This window comes from Polyergus mexicanus, unplaced genomic scaffold (assembly GCF_030449975.1).
Source record: "Polyergus mexicanus isolate NDT 795.1 unplaced genomic scaffold, iyPolMexi1.0 SCAF_6, whole genome shotgun sequence".
Lineage (NCBI taxonomy): Eukaryota > Metazoa > Arthropoda > Insecta > Hymenoptera > Formicidae > Polyergus > Polyergus mexicanus.
The window spans coordinates 10410967-10438637 of NW_027223326.1; the positions used below are offsets into that span (position 1 = coordinate 10410967).

A 27671-nucleotide genomic window follows, 5' to 3' on the forward strand; every position below is an offset into this window, starting at 1 on the left:
GCGGGGCTCCTCGTCCTTCTCTAAGCCCCGGCGAAATTACTCGAGGAGTAAGCAGTATGCAGATCGCGAAATCGCAACGTACGTTAAGAATTAACTTGAGCGCCGCCGAGCCGGCCCGGAGGGGGAACGCAAAGAGGATCTGCCTGCGCGAAATCGGGAAGTCGAAAATCTCGAAATGCCGTGCGACAGCTGCGGCACTCGCCGTTTAATCTATTCGATGCCCTCCATCCCCATCCCCTCTCCGCGCACCCTTCAACTATTTCTGGATACCGTCGAGCGCGATATTCTCCGAGTTCAGCGACAAAAAATACCGACTCGCGGTGCGATCGTATTATCGCTTCTAATATTTAGACAGCTTTTACGTGTAAGAAACGGAACGTGTGTGCGTCTTCGCTAAAGAACAGATTTTCCTTAGAGAAGAAACATGTGACAGTTTAATAACTTTGATCTCTGCCAATGTCAGTGGAAAACAATGTTATTTTATCAAGTGTATTAATAAGGAGAGAGAGATGAGTTTGATAATCGCGCGCGTCGAGACGAAATGACAGCGGAATTAACACATGTCGTACAGTCATTAACACGTACATATATTATATTTCTGTCGAAGCGATGATCCCGAAATAATTCGGTATTGCAAAATCATCTCGTTACCCGCGCCTTCTCGAAGACTCGATTACGAGTCGAGTGTTCGATTTTCATAATCGTTCCCGATAATAATCCATTGCGATTTCTCGCGTTAACTCCGAGCAATCTTTCCGTCAATCGTCCGCTTACTCGGCACAATCAATCATCCGCCGTAATTTAACATGGATGGGACAGCTGCCGTGTAAACGAATTTGGCGCACCGTTCGCGGATGACCGCAGTAATGATTCGTCCAAACGAAATTATGCATCATGGATTCCGACTGATAACTGTTGTCCCTACGTTCAGTGCTCGGCGATCGAAATTATCGAAATTAATGCGAAGAACAAAAATCCGCCATATCTCTTTTTCGCTTGCGGAAAACTTTGACCCCTCCGGGAATTCGCTCGTTTCGTTTCCAGAAAATATCCGTTCGAATTATCCGGTCACTCTTTTCTCGCCATTCATATTTTTGCGCTATAACTGACGAATCTGGACGTATGAAAAATTAGCGGAGGAAATAGACTCGCGACGAGTTCGCGGGATCGATTACGCAATCACAAAGTGTAATATAAAAATAAAAGAAGGCGAGTTTGTGCAAGTGTGGAAAGTTCTTTCGCTTTATTAACGGAATCATCTCCGTTTGACAGAATATGTTGAATAAAATCACAGCAATTGTCATATATATATATATATAATAAAATATATCTTTCTCGCGATCAATTTACCTTACTAGTATAATTCGCCTTTTCTTTAAGATTACACGGATGCTTCGAGTAAAATATCAGATAGCCCCCCCCCCCCAAAAAAACAACCCGAATCGACGCACGTTAACGAAACTTTGATATTAATCGCGGTATTATGCGTCTACTCTAAATTTAACGTCTCCAAACGCGAAGTTCCAAATATAGAGATTCGATATTCGCGCTAACGAGCGCCCGTCAGATAAACATTTCAATGCAAAACGGAAATGCAAAATATGATGAGCAATATAACGACGAACTCATTAACCAAAATACGTAATCGTATGCTTTCCCAAAATGGACGATTTATAAACTGTCATATTAGGGGGAAGGTCTCGTATTTTTCGCATGATGCACGAGATCGAGAATGAAATATGTTGTTCGATAATAAATAGCGATCACGCGCGCGCATCGTTTTACGCTTTGTCGAGAGAGAAAAGTAGAGGCGGGAACGACCACGAGATATATTACACGCGGCGGCGGCTAGTTAGCCGCCTAATCATCCCCCGACGATCAAAAACCAAAGGTTTTCCGGCGGATTTCTCGACGGAACCGATTTTATCCGCCGGAAGTCACGCGATGCGGCGGAAAATTCTTACGGCAGCGAATCGCTCTTTATCTCGCCGCTATAGCCATCCCTCTCTCCCTCCCCCCCCCCTCCTCCCCCTTACTCTCTATGGTCAGTCATCACGGTTTCGCAACCGTGACAGGCATGTTTTCACGATAACAGGAAAGATAAAAAATAGAGCGACGATGACGGATGGATCATAATGAACGTAAAATACAGAGCTTTATAGATTCGCAGTCCTTTGAAAGATGAAGATGTTAATGTAGGGAGATGAAAAATGTTAAGGTTTTCTATAATTCATGTTTAAGATAGCGTGGGTACATTTCAACGCGTAAGAAGATTGCTTTTATCACTTAGCAGCATTATAAAAGCTACAATCTTAAAAATGCTAATAATTATTGCGGAGTGTTTTTATTACCATGATCAAAAGTTTCTCATGTGTATCATATATATATTATTTCAGTTTCATATATAATACATAAAAATTTTCTCCGAAAAATTTCTATGCAGATTAATGATAAGATTAGTGATAAGAAAAAAGTAGTTTATTATAACAAGTATCAAGAGTAAATTTATTTAAAAGGGTTTGTTTTATGATCTTTCTATATACTTTTTTCTAAAAAAAATTAAGATATATCTTCTTTCTCAATTTGTGAAACATTAAAATATTAACCGATTAATTCAGAATTATAATTCTTATGTTAGATTATATATCGAAATATATGTCTCTAATTTTTTTTTTTTTTTTTTAAGGATATTTAGAGTTTCGGTCTCTTAAGCCCGTCTACAATAGGACGGTGTTCGACTGCGAAACTGGAAAGTATTCTTTTGACCAAACGCTAAGGGTGATAATGCGAGTTTGTACGCGAGATAATAAAAGTATTATTATATTTGATAAATCTGTGTCCGATTATCCCTCATACAGCTAAATCCATCCACGCCAATCCTGACAGTGGATTCCCGGCGATTTACGGTCGTATAACCTGTAGATCCGCCATCAGCTTCTCACAGCTCAAATTATTCCAAGAATATTCTTGAAATAATTGACTGTGGTTGGTGAATTTGCTTGCGACTAGCGACTCATTGTAGATCGTTGTATTAGCGTTCGCAAGCGCAATAAGCGCATATCGCAAGGGTCGATCTCTTTTTCTCGCTGCGAATTCGCAGAATCTGCCTAATCCCGACGCCGGGAGATAAAATAAATGCGGAGAAGGGGGTTTCCTGTAGATTTCAGTTACAGCCAGTGGAAAGCCAATAGTTAGGCTGTCGCGGGTAATAGGGGTTGATGCATGGCTCCCATGGCGCGACTCGGTCCCTCTCGATCTGCCATTCTTCCGACCACCCTCCGCCTCTTTCGCTTCCCCTCTATCGTATGTCCCCCTCCTTCTACACCCGTCGTTATCCTTCTCGAATCCGCCGAATCCACCATTCGCTCGTCTCGCGAGTCACTCTTTATTTATTTAGAGCCCCGAGCGACCGGCCGTCCGCGGTCTGCACGGAGAGTACTTGGAGTTTCCGATGGGATTTAACCGTGCGAGGAAGGAGAGAGCGAGGATTCGAGACGGGCACACGTATGTATATTTCGTGAGATAGAGAGAGAAAGTGGGAGACCCTCGGCCCCTTGTTCGCGGTCGATCTCCACCGGTCGATTCTCCATTTCCGCCGGTTTCGTCTACGCGAAAGTTACCGTCGTACGTTGGCGCGATTTCCATCGGCCTCTTCTAGCTCCCAGCAGGCCGATTACGTTCCTGGACCCTCTCACCGGTCTTTCGTATCTTTCTCCCTATGCTTAACTGATCGACTTATAGTTTCGAGAAACTCAAGATTGTGAATCTCCACGTTAAAAATATTTTAATGATCTTAAATCTTTGACATTTCGAAAAATAGGTAGTAGATACTGAAAAATTTTGGTCATCAAACAACTCGATTATTTAGTTAATAATTGATCGATTTTAAAAGAATATCGGTAATAATAATAATAAAAAAAAAAATCATCAGGAAATCAATATGACGACCTCTCAATGTCTCTTTCCCAAAAATTTATCGCCGGATTTACTTATCCGAGCGCAAACGCGAGAACGCGTAGGAAACGGGGAGAAAAGGAAGATACTTTGGCGGGAGATCCACAACGAGAAGTGAAAGCTCATGGCAGTCCGGTCCGGAGACGAAAATCCCTTTCGTCGATACCTCACCCCCGGAACCGAAGGATTAGCAAGGATCGAAAACTCGGGTGATTTGTAGCCGACGGGCAAATAGAATCCTGACACGGCCAACAAGATCTGGAGAAGGGAAAGAGCTTGTTTGCACGACTAAAGCAACGAAAAACATTTCTCTTGTATCGTTTGTTGACCAAACAGCCAGATGCGAAAGACATGCGTCTCGTCTCGGCATCGTCGTCTACAATTAACTCTCTACTATCTATCGTCCATCGTCTGCCGTAATATCCATTTCATTCAAACATTTATACATCCTGCAATTATATTTATAACTCGTGCAATTCTTGTAGTTATTTTTATCGTATATAAATCAGAACTGGCAGAATAAACGGAGCGATTTAATGGAGAAAATTCGTCGCGCGATTCGGTTCGCCAACTTTTACCGGTCGGGAGCAAACACGAGAGCAAGGAGCGCTTCCGGATTAACAAGTTCCCATCAGTTCATTACCCTACCCACCCGAGTAAATAAATCATTACCGCGAATTGCATCGGCACCCTTTCCATCCCCTCCACCTCCCACCGATCTTCGTCGTTTAGTTTCGACATCTTCGAGTTTACCTCCGGCGCAACGAGCCATGGCTCTCGATTAAGATCTCGTTCGAGAGACCGAAATATATACACCCACGCGCGCGTATGTACAGTACACCTAGGCGCTTGTGTACTCAACCGAGTGTACGTAGCTCGTTTCTTGCTGACAATTCCGTCAGAATGCGAAATGAGGATCATCATTACGTAACAGATGCAAGACGGCGTGAAGTTATTCTTAAATTACCGATGATAGATCGTCATCTAACAATTTCCCGGAGCGTCGACGAGTTTCGATGATTACGAGCTTCTAGTTTGCCTCAATTTCACAACGGATCAAGAAATCGCCGATGGATTTTAATCTGCTCATCGGATATATATATATCGCGTGCTTATATAAAGTCGTTAAGTTCTTAAGTATTTTCTACCTCAATTTCGTCTTTATCGATGATTCTTCTGATTTATACGACATAAAAAAATTTCATTATTTCTTTCCGCGTTCATCGGTAAATATATGTCGCAAGAAATGCGACGAAACATGCGCCAACTTCTAATAGCGCAATATACGATAACGCGTGATGTAACTTTATTTTGTTCCTCGTCGCGAATGACAAGGTTAAACGAGATAAGGATATCGCAAACACGCGCGAGGGTGTGTAATCACTTCTTTTTTACGCAACTGATAATTTTCAAAGGCGCGCGCGATAAAAAATGACCGACCTGACGCGCATCGAAAGCACAATTCTAAAAAAACGCGGCTCTCGCGTCGCAAAAAAATCCGCCAACAATTCGACACAATTTGCAACATAGTTGCGACCCTTAAGAAGGCAAACGTATCAAATTCCACGTTCATTGTGAATCGGGCAACAATGGCCCGATAAAAAAACACAGCTCCGGTAAAGCGGTGTTTATATCTCTGCGCGTAGCTGTCATTGCGGAAAAAATGCGCAGAATTCGCGATCGGATGAGCTGCAAAGTGCGAACTGTCGAGGATTCGTACGTATGTCTCGAAGAGAAAGGGAAGCGAACAGATTCCTAATCGATTTTCGGCCTCATCGCCAGGACTCGAACATTATTCCGGTAAAAGACGGTACTCTCGTTTCTCGGTCTATTCAGGCACTTTTACCGCATTCTATAAAAATTCTTGGTCTAATACCTCGAGAGGCCGAGGTAAAGCCAAGTAAGGCCGAAGGAAAGAGCTGACGAAAGCGGGGAAGGCAACGCGGACAGACCCTCGTGTAACCTTCGGATCCAATAAGTCCTAAGCCTATTAAATTCGTGAAATGAAAAAGGAGATATAATAGCCGGGCAGCGTAATCTTGCATGAATCAGAGCAGTACCCTTCCCTCGGTCTCCCTTAGAATGTACCGTCAAAATAAATATGCACTATTTACAAATTGTTCTCTTCGTCGTAACACATAGAGTAACCCGCGCAAATAAAATTAATCGAATAAAAAAAAAAAATCGTTTACGTGATCAAAGTTTAAAGATCACCTTCCCAACTTTAATTAATTCTCAATCATTATGGTTAAATGTGAGGTAAAACTTGCTAAATTTCGCCGACAAGTTTGATAACTCTCAGTTTTAATCGTACTTTAATTTTCTTCTTCTCATCCCAGCTTCGGAATAAAAATCTATTTAGGAATCTACGAACGCGGACAGAATATTATTTCGCGACATTTTGCGGAGGGAGCACGTGCCTCTCCAGATGTGTTTTGTTTTCAAGAGACGCTCCGCAGTTGCAATTCCTTCACTCGAAAGACACATTTTCGGGGGCCAACTTTCAGACAGTAACGCGTTTACTCGCGTGAACGCGCACGAGTCGACAGATGCTCTCAGCTGTAATGTACATACTTCGCGGAGTTCGAAGCCCTTCGCGGAGACGAAACACGTGAGGCGAGTCATCTGCAAGAATGAAATAATATTGGGTGTCTTGTACACGAGAAATTCGTCAGATTCTAAGTACAGTCTTCGAGTAATTTTCAATGAGAGAATTCTTACGAATACGTATTCCTCATACAAACAATGTCATTAGTCATTATTATGCTTAAAAAATCATAAAGCGCGAAGCATCAATTCTATTGTGCTACTATAGAAAAAAAATTAATCATCATTATCTATTTATTATTAAAAAAGCAATATATTATATATAATTTTTAGTTAAAGTGGAGATTACATAATGCATCTCTCTTTCTCTTTTCCTTTTTCTCTCAACAAGTTAAACGTCATGAGATGTCGTCCAAAAAAAGAAAAAAAGAAAAAGAAAAAAAAAGGATCCACTTTACTGCTTGCAAACCGCTTTGAGATAGATAAGTCACATTAGGCGAAACATTTAAACGCGGATCGATGCGAAATAGCGAACGTAATCTGTAAATGAACGAAGCAGCGACTTCCGGAGCTCTAAGCAGCCGGAGCTGACTTTGATTAATCGCGCGAAAAGTCCGGCTCCAAGGGTTCCGCGAATTACGTATCCAGCTCCAAATTGGCGTAATTCCTTCGAGCTTCGTTCGACTTTCCCGTTGGGGGATTTCTTAGTTTTGTCGCATCCCCATTTATCCCCGATGCACACGGAAGTATCAAGTTCTTTCCCCTTTAATCTCCCGCGGATGTCCCTGTGACAAGCGAAGCGTAGAATGAAACACGGAATTTTCCCGCTTTATGCTGTCATAAAAATGATAATAACGATAATGCACTCAAAAAATACGCTCCGCGAACCGTGATATTTTATACGCGATATGTAATTAACGTATTCCGTTTTCTCTTCTCTCCTGCGTCTACTCGACTTCTGACATTTCTTACGTTATTGCAGCTGTAATCTCACGCGTACATGTGAACGTGGGTAAGCATCGGGAATGCAATTCGATCGCGAATAAAAGATGCAATGCTGCAACGCCACGATGCAAATTGATCGAATATATGAAGAAATATGCGGCGGATCATTATGATACGAGAGATTGTCAATCCGTGATCGGATTGCTATATTTATGAGATTTATCTAAGGACCCGCAATTTTAATAGATTAAGGATAACATAAATTATAATAATGATTCATATTTGTAATTGCGCACACGAGAAAATTAATAAAATTTCTCTGTAAAAAAACAATTCTTTTTGTTCATTCCTGAGAGAAGCCACATAAAAGTGCATCACACACACATAAACGAAAACGATAAGATAAAGACCCGCGAAGGCTAACAGAATGTGTGGCGCCGTTGAATGTTATTTATAGATAATTCTTCGCGCGCAGCCATATTTAGTGATACGATCAAATAACATTCATATCGCGTGCGACAAAGCAAAGTAAATTGATATTTAGTCGACGTTATTAATCCAAGATTATATCGCGACTCGCATTACAATGATCTCAATTAAAATTGCGTCAAAAAATTGTCCGGCTAAGATCCGGCTAAATTTGAAACGTAAATCTGCAAAAGCATACGTCATACATGAAGATTACAGTCGTGAATTTAGAATGTTTTCTCTGATCGCTGTTATGTATTCAACAGTACCAAGTGTATATCATGCATAGGTAACGCTCGACCTACGTGCATAAAATGTTAAAAATGCGCAATGATTTTGTTTTCACGGATCTTTAGCATATCTAAAAATCCTGCATAACAATAGAGCGATAACCCTTCAAACGTTGATACCGCGTAATTAAGATAAGCTATAACAAAAACCCCTTAAGGCCACCGTCTGTAATGTTACAAGTACAACAAAGGAAACCTGATAATACATCAAAGAAATTATAGGATTTTGCAAAGGATGATCTCCGACCGTGAAAAGGAAGGCGTTTCGCCGGCAAACGCAGCCACGTTACGCATTGTTGCGACACGTGCAAAATGTTTTTAAAATGTTGTAAAAAAAAAGAGGGGGGGGGGGGAAACAAAAATGAGACAGAAACAATCGACAAACCTTGTCGAGTACATACTTGTGTATCATTGTTTTTTTCTTTCTGGTCAAAAGCTCGACGCGCGGCGATCATCGTCCACGCGGACAAACGCCAGCAACATTCGACCATCCATGGGCGCAACAACGCACACAAACTCACCCACAGAGAGAAAGAGAGATATACACAGAGGAGTGTGGAGACGGATCCACGTAACGTAGTACAGTTCAATCGCACCCTTAATTAGCACACTCAATTAAACACACGAGCGCGCGTAGCTCGGACCCGCACCGGCAGAGACTGCATCGCGCGCGAGTTTTTGCGTTTAAACTGCGTTAGAGGATCGAATTACGGACAATTATACGTTGGCTGAGGGAACTGTTTGTTTCGCGCAAACCAGATTAAAGAGAGGGCGAGAAGCGGTCGTGGGGAGGCACGGGATGAGGAGAGAAGCAACACGTAAGAGAAGATAATTTGTGCGGCTCCTCTTTACAAGTATATATTTATATCCTCGCAGCTCTCGACTTCTCTCTCTTCGGGTATTATCCTTACGTCATAACAACTTTAGCTTTTTCTTTAAATGATATCAAATATAAAATCAAGATTTATCTTTGATAATATAATTTGAAACATTTTAATTTTATCATTACTTTATCTAACAACGGGGAGAGAAAAAAGTGTAGAATTTTTTTTAAATATAATAAAATAAAAAATATTGATTCTCGCGCAATGCGAGAATTTTTTTTTAATTCAGCGTAATGCATATTGGTTAAACATTGCGACGATAACACAGCACAAAAATACGTATCGTATTGTGTAAGTCGCACGCTTACGCAGTATGGCTAGTCTGTTTTATAGTTCTATATAGTTATGAACTTTATCGCCTCTCTCTCTCTCTCTCTCTTTCTCTCTTCAGAAACACGATTTCGAAGAAGCATTATATGGTATAACGGAAGATAGCAGCACGTCTCGGGGCAATATGCGTTTTCAGATTCGACACGGAGTCGCACTAAAATCGTACGAGGCCTCAATTTTCTATTTGCTACCGACGCGGATATTCCGATTTCGTTATTTTCCAGGATTGTGGCGGAAAGAGTTTATCGAAAGGCCACGCCGTTCTGCGCAGAGTTCGCTTCCGCCTTTATTGCACTTTAATAAATAGGACGAATTTTTTTTTCCTTTCTCATTAACGAGGAATAAAGCTCTTCCGAGTTTTTTTTTTTTTTTTTTTTTTTTTTTAATTCTTTCCACAAGCGAAATCTTCAAAGTATATGATAATACCTTCATTCCCGACTATCTAAAGATTAAGCACCTATTTTGCATCAAAAAGAATTCTCATCATCAGGCTCACGCGGCGAACGGTTACAAACGAATTAAGCTCTTCGCGAAGCTCGTATCGGCAGAGCAGAAAAACGATCGAAGCACATTATAAGCGATGCATCGTATCACCGTTCTTGCCCATTTCCGGCGAGGGGAGAGGAGGGACGGATTGTGCGACAAGCCCATTGTCTATGAAGAAACTCCCGATACCTTATTTACCACTACTTGCCTCGAGCGTACCGGAAACAATGGATGGATGAAAAAGTTCGATACTCGGGACTCGGGCAAAGATTCGCGAAACGTATCGGAATGAACAATGTGTGTGTGTGCATACACACACACACACACACATTTATATATATATTGTATATATAATACATCTAAATAGGCAGTCATTTAAGATGTGCAGCTTTCCAGGACTAGAAACTTGAAGAAGCATACTCTCGAGACTGCATCGAAAGGGCTGTGAATAATATTGTGAGCATGAGAGAGAGACTTTAATTATTTCTCGCGTACGAAACTTTTCGTCGACCGAGCAAGAAGCCGAGTAAGAGATTAATTGGATGCACCGCGGCGTTAATGTAATTAAAATTTGATTTACTTCTCGGTTCCTTGCTACGCTCTTTGTGTAAATGGTGAGCAATAACGTACGTTCGTGCCGTCAAAGATTAAAAGTAATTATAATAGAGATCGACGCAAAACACACTATTCTGTTTATAATATGTCGTGTAAGATAATAAGAGACTTTAATCTCTCTTTTACGTAAAGTTAAATAAATTTAATTATATATTGTCATTAAAAATTATTTATCAATTTTATTCAATATCCTGACTTCAAAATTAATCAATATTTATTGACCAAAAAAATGTTGTAAATTTTATTATTTTATAATATTAATTTTCCATTATTCATTTCGCACATGCGTCGCATATTCGTCATTGGATATATAAATTGAGCCGTAATATAATATTTTAATAAAAATATTAATGCACACAAATATTACTTATATATTATGCAATAATATGACAAGAGAACTGCGAATTTAACAGGATTATTTCTCACAAATACATTGTCTGTTTAATTAATTTTTTTTAAATTCATCATGTTTAGCACACATACAAGCACACAGAAACATATGTATAAAACATTTTTAAATTATATCAATTTTAAACAATATTCCCTTACAAATAATTCAATAAAAAAATCCTCAATAAGAGATAGTTTTACAATTATTTTATTGAATATTAAAACAACCAACTGTATATTGTGTAGATAAATGAGAACGTAATTAAAGCATGGATTATAAAGCCATAATTAAAGTTAAGAACTAACGCGAACCGCGCGACCGATAAATCCTCTTCAACGAATAAATTATCGATTCCTATCGGAATAAATTATCAGACTCTTAGAGACTCTTTTCTTAAAAGCTCGCGCGCGGAAACTTTCTTCTATAAATATCGGATATTTTGCGAGACGAGTTTTATTTCATCTCCTCGTCTCTCTCTCTTACTCTTGAAAACAAATTTTCAACTGTGCTTACGCATCAACCTCCTGTTTCCATATAAAAATCAATCTAAAAATCCTGTTTTACATCACTGATTATATCGTTCGATCTTTATGTCCCGTGCGGAGACTTTTGCGAATCGAGTGATAAAAGATTAGAATATTTTTTTTTGACATCAAAATTTTCAATTTTTCGCCACAATTCCAGAATAAATCATAATTTGTTAATTAACTGAATTCAAGTTAAAATTCTGTTGGAATATGATTTGTGTGAAAATTAATTAGAGAATAATTTATTGTTCTATTATCTCTAATAAATGCGTGCGTCTACATCCCTCGTCAAAATCCCTCAATGTCCAAACATTCATCACTCAAATATTATTGTCGACCGAGTGATACATACAAACATCATTTTTCCCGATTCAGAGAAACTATAATAACAAATGGTTTGGTAGATATCCATAACAGTTAGTGTAATAGATATGTTACGTATTAAATTATTAGGTCACTAGTCATACGACAGATATACAGAAACAATTTATAGACATATTTTTAACTGTACATTATGCTAAATAAACATCCGCAATTTATCGTATACATATCTAGAAAAATCTAATATCTAGCTATCAATTATGCCTGATCATATTCATTGCCGGAAATGTATAAAAGACATATCCTGTCGCATAAAAAAAATAGCTTAATAGCTTAAAAATTTCTCACGAGTCAGGGCGATTTAGTATCACGCGATCTCATACAACGCTGATCTTTGTCATTGTGGGAGCGGAGGTCATGAGAAAAAAAAACCCATCTCTCGTCCCGATTAAACGTTCTTTTATCAACGTTTCCACATCCGAGCGTAAAAAATGCATCACTTCCCAAAATTTTCAATGCGATGGATAATAATTTCATCCCAAATCGGCCGTCCTTTCAGAGCAAAAACCCCTCAATCTTCAATCGCTTCGTCGAATGACATTTATTCGCGATAATTCGATCCGATCGACAATAATCTAAAGACGGCATCAAAGACGAAGCTCGTAAGATTGAGAGCAACGACTACGGTAGGAATAATATTCAAGAAATATCGCACGCGATAGAAGCAATGCCGATGCCGGAATATAAGATCTCCGTAGACCTCGAGAAGGATCGCGCGACGAAAGAATAAATATCAACAATGACGCGACGTCGAGACAACAGTTGATTTTAATGTGAAAAAAGTCGCGGAATCGAGTACAAAGCAAACGCGACGTTTATGCGACGTCATCGCCGTTCATCAGAGCAATTAATTGACTCTGGAGTTTTCAGTATCGGAACACGATACGTGTTTACCCTGGCGTCCTATTTTGACGAACGTCATTAATTTTTAACGGCCACGTGCCCATGTTGCGTTACATCTTTTCGACACTTTGTTAACGATAATTAAAATTAATTGAGAGCTAGTATTGAACTGATGGCGATCAGAGGACAAAGCGCACGCGATTTTTACATCGCGCGCGGTTCCGCTCTTTCTCTCTCTCTCTCTCTCTCCATCTCTCTTCGTTTCTCGCGGCGTTAATTAAAAACAATAAAATATTTTCACAAAGGGGCGGTAACGATCCGCTCTCCGGCTTTTGATAAAAATAATGAACAATGACGCGCGCAATTATCCCCAGTTCATTTACGTAGCGCTGCCCCCTCTCATCCCCCAATTACTCGGCGCGTTCGCAAACTTTCGCAAATTATTTCGCATATAATGAAATAACATCGTAATTATGCGTAATGCGATAGCTGTTTTCATTATGTGTAATGTGATACATGCGACGGCTATCTCACTCCCGTTATTATCAGACCGGGCTTCGTTCGCGATCTCCTAAAAGCGCCCGGCATTTGCAAACCAAATTCACCGCAATGTGCATTAGGTAGAGTCGATTTAATCTAAAAACCTTCTCTTTCCGATTTTTGATTTTTCGCAAAGTGGGAAAACATTATATACTAATAATTCTTGCAGATGCAAAAGAAATTTATGACGAAAAGAAATATACCTTTAAAATAATCTCAAGCCAAAGATATACAGTGTTTTTTTCCGATTAATAATCTTTAATCCATCGGTCTTTTACGTTTTTCTCGAAATAAATATCGAATGCGAGAATTGAATTTAATTGTTACAATCTCTCCATACGAATTTGAAGTAGCGGAGTTTTGTGGTTTTCGCTTGTCGTCTCCGAATCTTGAATGGATTGCGTTTCGGTGTTTGAGGCTCGCTCTGGTACACATATAGGGTGGAGTCGCATAAAAGCATCGAGTCGGATTTCCATTAGTTTAATTACGAGAGGATGGGGTAGAAGGGGATAGTCGATGCCGATAGGGAGTGTTTTCGGAAACTGCAGCTACTACGAGGCAATTCCATGCGGATGGAAACTCGCATCCTATCATTATCGAAGGGCGAGATACGTACTTGAGTATAATCACGTGTGCGTGTGTCTGCAGATGTGCAGATGTGGATATATTGTAGATGCATCGTCGCATACGACAATACAAGAAATTGATATCGCATTATGGACACTTGAACCTTTTCTCGATTTCTCTGACTCGATCCTTCTTAAATTCCAATTTCTCAATGTGCTTTAATAACAATATCGATTAAATAACAGCAAATCTTTTTAAATGTAAAAAAAAGTTGAATATATTAATTTAAAAAAATCCATATATCCAAGATTATACATATATTTATAATTTATTAATTTGGTAAGAAAAAACCTTGGTGGCTTAATATTGTAAGCAAAAAAATTCGCGGATAACGTATCTGAAAAAATTGTAGAAGAAAAATTCTCGTAGACAAGTTTTTCATTCGTGGGATCATCACCGAATAAACTGATACGTAACCAAGTAACCAAGTAATATTAATTTCCTTGTGAAAAACATTTCAGCAACTTATCCGTTTTGCCGTTATAAAAGATGACGTAATTTGACGTAATTTGAGTCGTACATTTTAGTTGGAATTTAGATAGTTAATTTAGTGAAAGATTCAGATCGGCGCGTAACTTTTGTTGGCGCATGCGTCCTCGAAAATGCCCATATCCTTAAATAGTCATCTCGAGCCGAAACACGTGCGAAAAAATATCGGAAGAACGCGCGACACGATATCGCGGAAATGTCGAGAGGAAGAAAGAGAGGGAAGGGAGACCCCTTCCCTCAGGTCAGGAGGGAATTCTATTTCCATGGAAATCGTAAATCGGCCTTCCGGTCAGGTATGTAATTAAAAAGCCGCATGCATCCGAAATGACTTCTAGCATTGTAAACTCCAGCGCGGCAAGAAAAAGAGCGGCATCGAGAGATGGCGAACGAAGGAAGGTACGACGAACAATAACGGCGATGGTTACGGCCGCTGGAAATGGGCAGCGAGGGCGGGAGGATGGAGTACGGAAAAACGCAAAAACCATCCGAAAGTTACCGCTCGTCTTCTTCTTCATCGCGATCACCGACGCTCGTCGTTCGAGGCGAACAAAGCGCGAAGCTGCGGAACTATAAACACGCCGAAAGTATCGCAAAAAGGAGAAAGGGTGAGTGAATGAGAGAAAGAGAGAATGAGTTTAACAATGGTTATTGTTTCAGGAACCGCCGCTGTGTGTAACAGGGTTAATAAAATAGAGAAGAGGAGAGGAGCTCGCGCGAGCGAAAACGCGGACCTAGTCGGGGGAAAAAAAAAAAAAAAAAACACCGATAGACGATGGGAAACGACGATGCGGCCAACTTTGAATTGGGAATATTCGACTCCACCCCCTCGTTGTCGTTTCGATACGGCAAATGGTCATGCCTACCGTATCACGTAAGCCTTTTTTATCGTTCACGATTGTACGCGATATTTATCGAGGAGCTTACATACGGCGATTGTGGTTAAGCGTTTTTGATTGTCCGCTTCAAGAATGCCTTTATGCTTCTATGCTTTTCACGATAGAGCTACTGCGGATACAATGAATTTTAATATTATTCCAATGTAACGTAGGGAATAAGTGACAATATCATTGCCTAAAAAAATTACTTCGAAATTTCTTATAAAAAGGAGATTATATTATATATTCTTTATTATATAAATTTATCTCTCTTATTGCGAGATTATATCAGGAAAAATTTTTTGGCAAAATCCGTTCGCGCATCTTTGTCTAGGAAACTCGTCTGTTTAGGAGGAGATAGACAGTAGTCACCCCGAAATAAGAAAGTTGTATCTTTACGCACGGATTTCGTGAGAGGAAAAGGAAAAAGATGGATAGGGGCCGAGATACGTCGTTAGTCGCTTGAGCATTAAATTATCGAAACGCGAGCAATGCTTGATCGATTGTGATGGATCCGTCCCGTTTACTGACACTCGGCGCAAGCATATCATTATGTGCACTTGGTTTAACTCACATTAGCACGCAATTACAAAACTTGATCGATTTTCAATGACCTGTCTCATTATATAAAGGTTCGAGAATAGAGATAGATCGCATAAATGAAGAAAACGAGAAGAGAAAAATGAAAAGTATCAGCGTCAAATATTCACTTGACGCTTATAAGCCGCGAGATAAATCGCGACGGGGACATCTCCGTCTAAGAATGATAATAAGAAAGAGGTGGATGAATCGGCCACGTCGGGAACGTAATAAGGGATCCATTCGAAGTTTATAAACTGAATATTATTGAGATACTAGCTGCCGGTAGCGCGAAGCGCCGTGACAGTGAGCGATGAGGTGCCTTGCCAGTTCTCCGATTTTCTATTAAACATCGATTTATTTATGGAATATTCGATGCGACGATGAGGGAGGTGCCGCAGTGCTGCGCCGACGTGGAAATTTCAAATCAACTCCCGTCGCGCTGAGAAATTTTTCGCGAGCGATCCCTAATCCGTGAATCATTCGCGGATTCTTGCCAAATCATGAATGAAAAATATTTCTTTTCGCTATTCGTATTTCGAAATAAAGAACGCGTTTTACTTAATTATGATATTTTCATTGCGAATCATCATGATTCACTTGTAATTATATATTCTTAGAATTTTCATTAAGATATTAATCGATTTTTGCGAAGCTAAACTGAAAGGAGAGAGCAAAGGTAACAAAAAAAACGTATAATACAATACTTTTACAAAACCGAGCAATGACTGATAACTTGATATATAATCAAATCACAAAAACTTTATCGGAGTAACCGGAAGAAATCGAGAGGAGAAAATTAACAAACCTTGACATTTGTTCGTTCTTGGCGACAAAGACCCGGAGGACTAGCCGAATTTCGGGCAATATTGTCGATTGTTCCGATGTGTTTCGACGACAATAACGCGCTCCCAGGGGCAAAGAAACTCTCCGATCGAATATGCAGCGCAACGTGTCCGGTCCTAATTCCTCTGTTTGCGTATGCAAACGAAGAGACGAGGTCATCGATGGGACATTCACGGGCCATTCGGCCATTCCCATCCTCCTCGTTCTGTCGCGTGTACAATGAGCGTGTATGTACGTGGGAAACGATCAAGTGAGCACAATCGCGGCTCGATAAGGGCATCCTCTTCGCGATAAAAAGAACGTCGCGATATAATTTCGAATTGAATCAATATACGCGTGAAATTTATCAGAAATATTGCCGGAAGAGAGAATTCATACAAACATTCGATTTGTTTTCACGTAATATTTGAATTTTTATATCGAAGCGAGTAATCAATAAATTATATGGGAACTAGAAGAGAGAAAGAGAGTGGAAAAACAGGAGTAAATAAATAAAATTAAAGAGAACGCTGAAAATTTATTATGACGTCGCGTCGTATTTGTTTGTTAATCAGTTGATCGATATTCCCTCTCTCGATGCGAAATAAATATCAAGAGCCCGTAACACATTTATTTAACAAACACAGCGAGTGTTATAGAGACGCGGACGGAACAAAACACGACCGAGTCGCGAGAAATGGAAATTAATTTGTCGCTCTCCCCGCAACGATCAAAATCGTTTTGAATTTGATACGCGCACACTAGCTCGCTAGCGCGCGCGTAAACGCGTGCGCCTGACAGGTGGACGATGCGGTGCGCGGATGGAAATAATACGAATGACGTCACGATGCCTCGGGAGTTGGCTGCGGAATACGCGAATTCTCTGGAACCGACCTGGACGGCGATTAAACGCAAAGAAAATACACAGGATGGGCACCGCCGCCGCTCTATGAGTTCGATTCAGCTCGCCTCGATTCGACTTGGCGGTTTAGCTGAAAGAGGGCTTTGTAACGCACCCTTTGGGCGCGAGGGCGCCCCGGGTATATGAAAAGTCCTCCCGATCGAACAGTCGCGGAATTGATCAAAGTGACGCGTAGTAAAACCGATCCGTAATGTAATCTTCGCTGCGCGAAACATCAAGCGGAGACCCCGCGGGCATACGTCCGCGAATGTTGTTGCAAACAGCGAAAACAATAGCGGGCTATATCGTGTAGCTACTATACTCGAGAGAGTACATATTCTATATAAGTCTAAACTATACTTGTAACAAGAAACTGGAGCAACCAACATCAGTTAACACTATTGCGAGAATAACAATCACAAGGGCACAAACTTGTGTAATTTTCTAACAGGTATACGTATTTAAATATATTATAAAATTTTATGCAAATATGTTACATATATTATCAACATATCTTATTAATCACGGTAAGTATGGTTACATTGCTCTCTATTTAGTGGAAAACCAGACTGATGTTAATATAATCGGACAAAAAAGATTAGGACACGAAGGGTTGAAGATAGTAAAAGAATCTTCGTCGAAGATTGAAGATTCTGGAAAAGCGCGCCAGCTCGGGGGCATTGTGTATTAAAATTAAGAGAATACATTAAACGAGTTAATGTTATTCAGCTTTTTGTTCACGGCGGGCACTTTTATAGAAGCAGCTCCAACGCCCTTTTTCGCCGGCGGCCCGAAAGCACCCTCTTTTATCTCCCATTCTTGACAAGAATCCGCGTTATATATACTTTCCGCGATCGAACTTGCATCGAACGTTCAGAATCTTTGTCAACGTGTCGGAAAAGTATTTCTATAACTAACTACTAAAAGATGAATAGCGCTTATTTTCAGTATTGAAGTTTAAAATATCTTTGCGTACGGATTCCACATCGATTTCCGAAGACTAACGACTTCTTTTTAAAAAGGGATAATCGAAATACGAAAAAGTGCAATGAACAAAATATTAACTTGAGTTAATTTCAAGCGTACTTGACTTTTGACTTTGTTCTCATGGAAATAATATTTATGCCTGACTTATGAGTGGGATAACTTTGTAGTTTGCCTCCCCCCCAATCTCCGACCGCGAGCGCGGTTATCCTCCATCTGAAAATAGTTTAATTAAAGTAAGAATAGTTACGGAAATACGATATACACCGCGGAAAACACAATGGCTTGGCCGACGAAGAGAAAGAATCGAGAATAACGCGAAGAGCGTATTCCGGATTCTTTCAATCGTTAACTACCGTCGTTGAAAGCACGCCTCGTCGACCCACTTGAAAAGTACCTTCTTACTTACTTGTAAGGGAAACACGCAGAATGTGCCTTTTTAAAATGACAAAGATAAGTTACGTAAGAGTAACTCGACGTAACGAGATCTCACCTCTCGCGACTCTATCCGGCGACGGCTGTATTCGAGAGAGACCGACTCTTATTTTATCGCATTTTCTATAAAACCGCACTCTCGCGATCTTCCTCTACTTGTCGTTCTCTTTAATTGGATGGATTCCAAATAAATAAATAAGATAACATTCAAAAATTCAATAATTGTAACGTAATAAGTAATACGTTTGACAAACGTTGACACGTAACAACGCAAATTATCTAAGCAGCAACAAAGCAACGCAAAGAAGTGAATAGAGATTCTTGAAAATTTCTAGTCGTACGGTTCCAACGATAGAATTCATCGGCAGTTCATTATCTTTTTTATCGCTTCGTACATCAAAAATGTGAAAGGGAATAAGGTCAATTCTTTCCTAAACGCAAAAATTCACAAAGAACTGTCTTTAAGACTGACGCGGTCTGGTTTTTATGATTTTATGTTCTAAAAGAACGGCGAGCGACCTCCATTTCGTGTTTAAAGAAAAAAATTAAAAAATCCCATCTCCTCTTTTAAAAAGACGTTAATGATCGCACAAAATGATATATTTTTTTTTTGCTCGCACGATTACATAAACGCGATTAGATTTCACGCGGAGCTACCGGAAGTAGTACGACGGAATGTTGATGGTCGCAAGCTTGTATATTTTAGAACGTGGAAAATCGCCGAGTAAATTAGACGCGCCGGGCACAATCTCGCCGGTTAGCCAATACACTGCGCCCACCCTTCGCCCTTCGTTGGAAGTATTTCGAACGGAATTTTAATTAATATCTCGCGGCTTTCGGGGCGCTCTCTCGCGCACGAGCGTGACGTGAGGCTTGCAAAAGCCCAGAGAGATGAAAGGCGATACCCCCAAGCACCCGCCAGCAAGAGGGGATTTTATATCGGCATTAAAACATCCCGAATTGCTTCGTAGGGGAGAAAAACAAACAGAAGCGTGGCGAGAATACACGATAGTCTCTTTCTAGATTGAAATGTTTGCAATCATCGCGCGCGCGTTAAAATCATCCGCAGCGATTTCGTATAGTCAGCCTGTCAAAAAACTATCCGTCAAAAATATTCACTCGAAATAGATCGACGCGCAATGCTTTTATATTGTGACTAAAATTGAGACTATTCCATATATGTGAGATTTGTATATTTATTTTTATATGCGCCAAAATGCATTCTCCTTTACTCAAATAAGCAATAAACTTATCAGAGCGCAAAATTGATTCCCAGACTTGATTATATCTTGTATCGCGCGAAACTCGTTTCTTCGCGCTTACCGAAGGGGTAAATCGACTCACCTTTATTCCGAGAGTAGGCGTCAGCATCCCGTAGTCCGTAATGGGTGGCAGCATAACAGGGGGTAGGTTTGTCATCATCATACTGTCTAAATTCTCCACACGTCGATGTATCGAACACAGATCAATTTTATTTCCTATTAGACCTACCTGAAACACACAAAAAAAAACGCAGAATGTTAAAAAAAAATATTTCACACGAAATAATTTCTTTAATCAAATTCAAATTTCAAAAAAACGTAATAGCTATTTAGAAAAAGATCATCAAATTATAGAGATAAAAAAAAATAGAGAAACATATTAAAACTGAATCGGTAAAAATTTAATACCATATACCGATATCCGATTATAAACGATATCGCGAAATACATTGGAAACAATAGTTTGGCGAAAGTTTTACACGCAGACAATATTAGTTGCGACCGCACTGACTGACAGACTGTCACTTTGTCGGTGAAACGCTGAAACGCCAATCGATTGTGCTACTACAAAGAGCCGACAAAGGATCAGAAATAGTTTCCTATCGCAAACTTTTCCATAAATCAGTATAAACACACTATTGACATTTCCGAACATAATCTGAATTTCACGACAAAGGGAAAATGACAGAGAGAGAGAGAGAGAGCTTGCGGTTAAAATTTCATCCTAAGCCCCAACTGCGTCTCGTCTCCATTCATAGTTGTGTATACCATATAGTTACGAATTTAATTATACGAATCAACCAATCACAAAATTAATCCATTAAGCCCAGGGAATCAGGATGCTAGGCTCGGATGACACTTGACTAAGTTTCGACGTACAGATCGGATGGTGCAAAAGTCGACGAGCCGCGAAGATCATACGATTACGATTGCATTAGTTAATAAAGCCGCGACTGAGCGTACCAGAATTCAGGATGCTTCGATATCGAAGGAACGATTGATCGAATTGCTCTCAAAATAAATATAGAACGATACTATAGTGTTACAAGTCTACGAAATTTATTTTCCAGTATTTTTTATCAGATAACATGGAAACAAAGAACATTAATAATTGATTCTTGCAACCAATATATCTTACGCTTAATATAATCACTCTATATTTTTAACTTTTAACTTTAATTTAAAAGCATTCTTTGTATTAATTTTTTGATAAAGAAATATACATATAAGTATATAATACTAAATATTTTTCTCGACAAAAAGATTCAAATATGCGGAAATGACTAATTTTTTTCAATATAAATTTATTTTTGAAAAAGGTAGAGCAACGGTTTTTATTTTCATCTTCCAAAATTTTGTATAAGAAAATCTTTTCCGTTCAAGATGCATCGCAACAAGATGAAAAAATACAAAAATATGTTCGCATAATATAAAAGTCGATCATAACATCCCTCTTGCACTCTTGTTCGATATGAGATGGCTGTACCATTCTGTCACGTTCGCGCCTCGTACAACACGGTAACCCCCGATATCGAGGATTCGCGGCGGAATCGTTTCGGCGAGATTTTCGATCCGAAGCAAGGCGCAGTCACGTATCGCGTCGCCCTGAGCCGGTCTAAGTGCTCTTCAATTACGCGGCGACGCAGGCAATTATGAGCGTAATCCTTTAAGATTTACATGGAAGACATGCAGGCAGACCCTGGTTTTAGAATCGACTGAGAACATGGGCAGAGAAGAGAGCGAGAGACGAAGAACGAAGAGTGGAAGCACTTTCGGCGGCTACGGGGAACGCCATGTTTCCATGGCGTTCGCGGAAATAGAGATTTCGCGAGGGGTCTTACCTCGGATTTCCCGGTTAAGCCGCCTCGGATCGTGCTGTTACAGCGTTCTCCGTCTCTCTCTCTCTCTCTCTCTCTCTCTCTCTATCTATCTCTCTCCTCGACGTTCCATTCTCCGTCGACTTTGTCTCTTACTCTTAGATCGCCGAGAGCCATGTGACACCAATCTAAGTTTCGAAGTGTCTCTCTCTCTTCCTCCACTCCACGTTCCTTCTCCCCGCCCTCCCTACCCTCCTACTCGCTCTCGTCTCTATTTCGTAATGCTCCGCCTTTGCACTCCATGGCTTTTACATCGTCTCATTTCCTCGCTCTGTAACGTCAAGCGACATTATTCATTCGCGAAAGTTCGCCGAGCTGCTAAATGCCGGAGCTGAATGACCGTAGTAAACAATAGAGACATAACATTGTTGGCATAATCGTTGAAATGACCAATTGCCGAGTGTGTAAATTTCGTATTAATTACGCGAATAAAGCGTACGGTATATTATAATTAGATGACGTTTCATTTATAACGCATGCCTCGCGCATTTTAAACTCGCTTCGTTTCGCCAATTCAAAATAATTATACCGGCAAACTAATAATAATACAGGTTCGATAAAATAATCTCATAAAATGAAAAATATGAGAAACGATAATATAGAAAATTCCTTGAGTGTTCGTCAATTATATTTCTTGAAAAATTCATTTTTATTCTCGGACAAATAAGAACTCGTAAGACAATTTAAGAACATCTCGAAACGCCATGTTAACATAAAAATAATAACTCTTAATTTTTTAATTCTTATATTTTATACAGAATGGGACCAACCTGTATATACAAAAGAATATATTCATACAGAGAAAATTTGCATCTTTTTTCTAAGGCTGAAATAATACGATATTTTTGGAAAATATTGTATAATTCTTGAAATAAAAATATTATCACAAGAATTTTTCGCAAATAAAATTCGGTTTTCCCGCTCACAATTTTCTCTCGTAAAACTACTCTTTCAACATTCTCTACAACATTACTGCCAAATCTATCCGTTCGCATCTCATTATAATAAAAACGTTATACAATAGAGTAATCAACGTTTTCGAGAATCCATCCTTTCGCATTGTCGCTAAATTATTAAGGTATCGAAATCTCCCATATATCGAAATGTCCCTAAATTACCTTGCCAGGTGATAGTAATGTCGAGGCCGCGTTCGAATGAACGTGGAAATAACGAAATGGCGATCGATCGCGTAATAAATTACCGCAAGGCGGTAGGGCGGGGAATATGAGGCGCGGCTTTAACGCACCCGCGAGATCTCCCGTGTATATATATCTATTTTGCAACAACCAAGGGTATAGGGAAATCGAAATGCGTCCAGTGGCCGTTCGTCGCCCCATCCCGCGCCCACCCCCCGTCCTACTTTTTTTCTCAACGGCCCCTAGATATTTTATTCAACGGCACTTGGCGCGCGCGCGCGCGCGCGCTTCTCGCGCCGTTTGATATTGCAGTCTCATTGCATAAAATCCATGGCCTGCATAAAACAATCCTTCGCACCCTCCTCCCCCCACTCAGCTCTTACACTAAGTCCCGGACATTCCGGAACACGGTCGAGACCTATGTTATAGCCGTAGAATGGGTTCCTCGAGAGTTCCACGCGCCACGATCGAAACCTCGAGAGAAATTTCCAAATACAATTTCCGACCAAAAGCGTTAGCTCATTAGCGTCCCTAGTACATTATTCTTTAAAAGTGCTATTCTAAAGAATCTATCTCTGTCATTATTCGCTTATCTCTCCTCGGATGCTGTTGTTTATCATTCCTTACAAATACTTTAATTTTGTAAATTCTCCCTTTACGTACTTTTTCTCCATAATCGTTCAAATTCTCAGTTCTTATAATTGATAAAGTACAATTCAATATCATTATTCCCCGTTGTGTAATATCAAAGCAACGCGGCAGATCGTTGAGCTCAGTTAAGGGTTAACGCGTATCGCTGTTGTACCTCTCATTGAATTTTTTCGTGACACGAATACCGGTGGAAATATGTGGAGTACGCGTGCCGCGTCCCACCGGAGATAAAGCGAATTTTGAAAAATAGTTCACGCACATACATACATTTGCTGCATATATACACATACAACTGTACAAACGAGAAATACGCGAAATATTGGGCGCATTGCATTTCTGGACGCTTGCAACAAAATCTCGTTTTACAATACTAAATCTCAAAACAATTTTCTAAATAAACACGAGAAAAGTATTCGCGCGCACTCGTTGATGCAAAAAAAAAAAAAAAAAAAAAAAACACCTCGATTGAGATTAATTAAAAGATTATTACGTATTCGTATGCTTCATGAATCAAAAAGCGATATAATTTATATGCTTCGTGAATAAAAAACAAACAATAATATGAGAATCTATATAAACATATTATTCGTAATATTACTAAATTATAATAACGGAGAGCATAGTAATTAATACATTTTGCATGACATTGGTTCATTTAAATATGCTTTATCTAACTAATTAATTATGCACGATTACGCGGGGATGTGGAGTGCTATATAAATTTCTATTTGTTGCATATAATTAAAGATCGTTCCGCGTAATGATGGAATAAAAATGGCGATCTTTGCTTCAGCGAAATCTTCCAATATTTCATCATCTCAAGCGGCTCGTCGCGTGAGAATGCAGTGATGAAACAACATTATCGTTTATAATAGCAAAATGTACGATGTTCCCTCCATAGAAAAATGCAGCCTATGAATTTTATGTTTTACACGCTCGCTTTAACGCGCGAAAGATTGATAAGAAGTAATCGCCAGCAGCGGTTTCAACACCTGCTACTTAGCAACGATATTGTAATTTCGATATTGCAAGCGTCCAGGTATAGATATTTCCGGCAATGTTCTCTTTTTCATTTTCGTTTTAGTAAAATTAAAGACGCGCAATCCACGCATACAAAGCAAAATGATTAGTGATACTTTCAAAAAGCCAATCAAGTGTCACGAAGAATTGCCGTCAATGCAAATCGAGATCGCCAATTAGACGATTATACCGCGTGGTCGTTCAATCTTGACGCCCACCATAATCGCGACACTCATCATCCGGGATCATGGTCTTTAATTCAAATCGTCGCTGCGTCAATAGTTCGGTATACATGGGCGGCTATTTTCACGAATTTGATCTACGGATTAAATCAGCTCCGGATCTCTTTCATTGAATCTATAACGCGACTTTAATAAATAAAATCCGATAATGATCTACAGATTTGTCAAAATAAAGTACTTTGTTTTTTATAAATCCTAGTCAATTTAAAACATTTTTTTTTTTTTTTTAGTGAATTAATTTTACTTTTTAATTCGCTATCGTTGAAACTATTATTCGCCGAATATCAGATCCAGATTTCTTTTTAACGAGAGAACGCGGATTTTAATCTATAATGACGTCAAAAAATCTAAGCGTTCGAAATCGATTTTTTAATCGTAGCAAAACAATGGCAGCGTGTTTCCAACGCGAGTGCGTATAATATTCCTGCATGCGAGCAGGTTCAAAGCGACAATTGTGCGCGTTATTCCAGGATTAAATACGAATAAAGCGATTATACGAGGCATGTCTATATCGCTTTCGAGCCTTCCCCGCGATTCCTACCATCATCCTTTTCTCTATTTTTCATATCCTCCTCGCATGCGCCACATATTCCCTTCCCATTTCTCTCTTGCTTTCATTCTTTGTCGCATGTTTGCCACTCGTCATGCTCGATCTCCTTTCTCTTTGTCCTCGTTCAATTTACTTTCTGTCGCAAGTGATCCAGCACTTTTCCCGTCGCTACGTTTTGCGTTTGATTAATCCTGCATTCGCCTGCAGCCAATTCGGCGCAGATTAATTCTACTCTTGTCAAGAAACACACGTTGATGAACGTCGATTCGGACAATGTCATAAGGATAAGTAAACGTAAATCTATATATTTTTTTATTTCGCGCTCCGCTAGCAATCTTTTAGAAAAATTTTGCACTGTTGTCATATCCAATTATTGCATCCTTCAGAAATAGAATAAAAGAGAAAGAAAACGAAAGATCTCCCGATAGTTTCGCAAGCGAAGAAAAGGTGCGTTTAATAGTTTTAGCACATGTGGAAATAAATGTGTCAGATTCGCATTAAATTGACGGTTCACGATGACCGGTATTAACGAGCGAGCGTTATTTCACAAATCGCGTAAATAATAAATTGTACGTGTCGCAGAATTTAGAGAAAATTTTGGAAAAATTGTTGACTTTCTCGGCTGTTACGCTACACAGTGACGTAATATTCGCGTGAGCGACGAAATTTCTCGATGTAAAAATAAATTTCCCTCTTTTAAAACGCACCCTCATTCATTCCTCTTCTTTTCCTCTATCTTCACACAAATAGCGATTTTCAGTATGTCTGTTGCCGGATTGACCGAACAAGACACAATGTTAAATTTCGATCGTATTGTTCGATTTAATTGTTCTTTACGTAGGTAATTTGGCACAAACACGAACTAACTACCTATAAAATACCGAGCGTCTCCTTCGCCTTGTGAACAAGCAGACAGGAAAGCCACATATTCTACGGAGAGAATCCTAGGGAAACCTCTTGCTTCCTTCGAGTTATTCCCGAAGGATCGCAACGCAGGTACCTAAGTTAGGCACGGATCGTTAATGCCGTTATGAATATGCCAGGTTACGGCACAGTTGCAGTCTTACATGCCTGATATATCCTCTAGCTATCTACTGGTTATTTGTATTACCATGAGTTTATTAAGTAATTATTTAATAACATTACGATCTATTATATTCATTGCGCGTGTATATAAAAACGTGCGAATAAATTTAATTTATTTACCCCACGCTATCTTTCAGTTTATCGAAATTTTTTGCACTAGTGCCATTAAAAACGCATTCTTTTATCGTCCAACGATATTGGAAGATCATAATAATTCGCATCGTTATCACGTCGACCGACGAAGGAAGGATTATGCCGTTAACATTAATCGAAGTATCTTAATACTAGGAAATTGCCCGTGTCAGGTAATCGCCTCGTAGCCTTCCATTATCGTAGCCAGGCGACATTATAACGATTGTTGCCGAACGATAACGTCGTGAAAGCGGCGATGGCGCGTCAGTACGGGCTCTCTGCGAACGACGCAACACGCGCGCGTACAAATAGAGAAATATACCCAACATTAGCGGATGCTAATGCACTTGCAATCGATGTAATCGACGTCGATAGACAGCTGCCGGACAGTCCGTTTCGCGATTAGACGAAATCTCTCGTCAAAACCGAGACGCGGCCGACATCCCGGGCAACAGGTCCCGCGCGTTTCTCGGCTGCGGCAGCGAACGACCGCGGGGCACCGGAATTCAATTCCAACCGGATTGTAAATGCGATTGCAGCGGGGCGGCACGCGCGCCACGTTACGACATTAAAGCCAGCACACCGACGCATCGTCGCGGATAATCGATCGTCATTGTTTCGCGGGGAGTAAGAGAATCGTAGAATCTGACTGCGCAATTACGTCACCGTTATGCTTTTTATGTTGGCTTTCACGGTTGATGCCTAATGCCTTGCGATGTCTACGACATATGTAACAGCGAGCGATAACAATAATCGAAGTCAATAATAGAGACTTTGCACATGTAAGAGACATAATGCT

The 27671-nt window shown here is 39.9% G+C and overlaps 1 protein-coding gene across 14 annotated transcripts in view; it reads right to left on the reverse strand.

Moving 5' to 3' along the window:
• The window catches only part of Heph (polypyrimidine tract-binding protein 1 heph), a 356236-nt gene that overhangs the window by 198148 nt on the left and 130417 nt on the right, over window positions 1-27671 (reverse strand). For 11 of the 14 annotated variants that reach the window (XM_070296913.1, XM_070296908.1, XM_070296907.1 and 8 more), the window contains one exon: window positions 20261-20407. The exons of the other annotated variants lie outside the window; for them this stretch is intronic. In XM_070296913.1, coding sequence (XP_070153014.1) covers window positions 20261-20407 — 147 coding nt within the window. The remainder of the gene's footprint in view (window positions 1-20260; window positions 20408-27671) is intronic. 14 annotated transcript variants of the gene reach the window in all.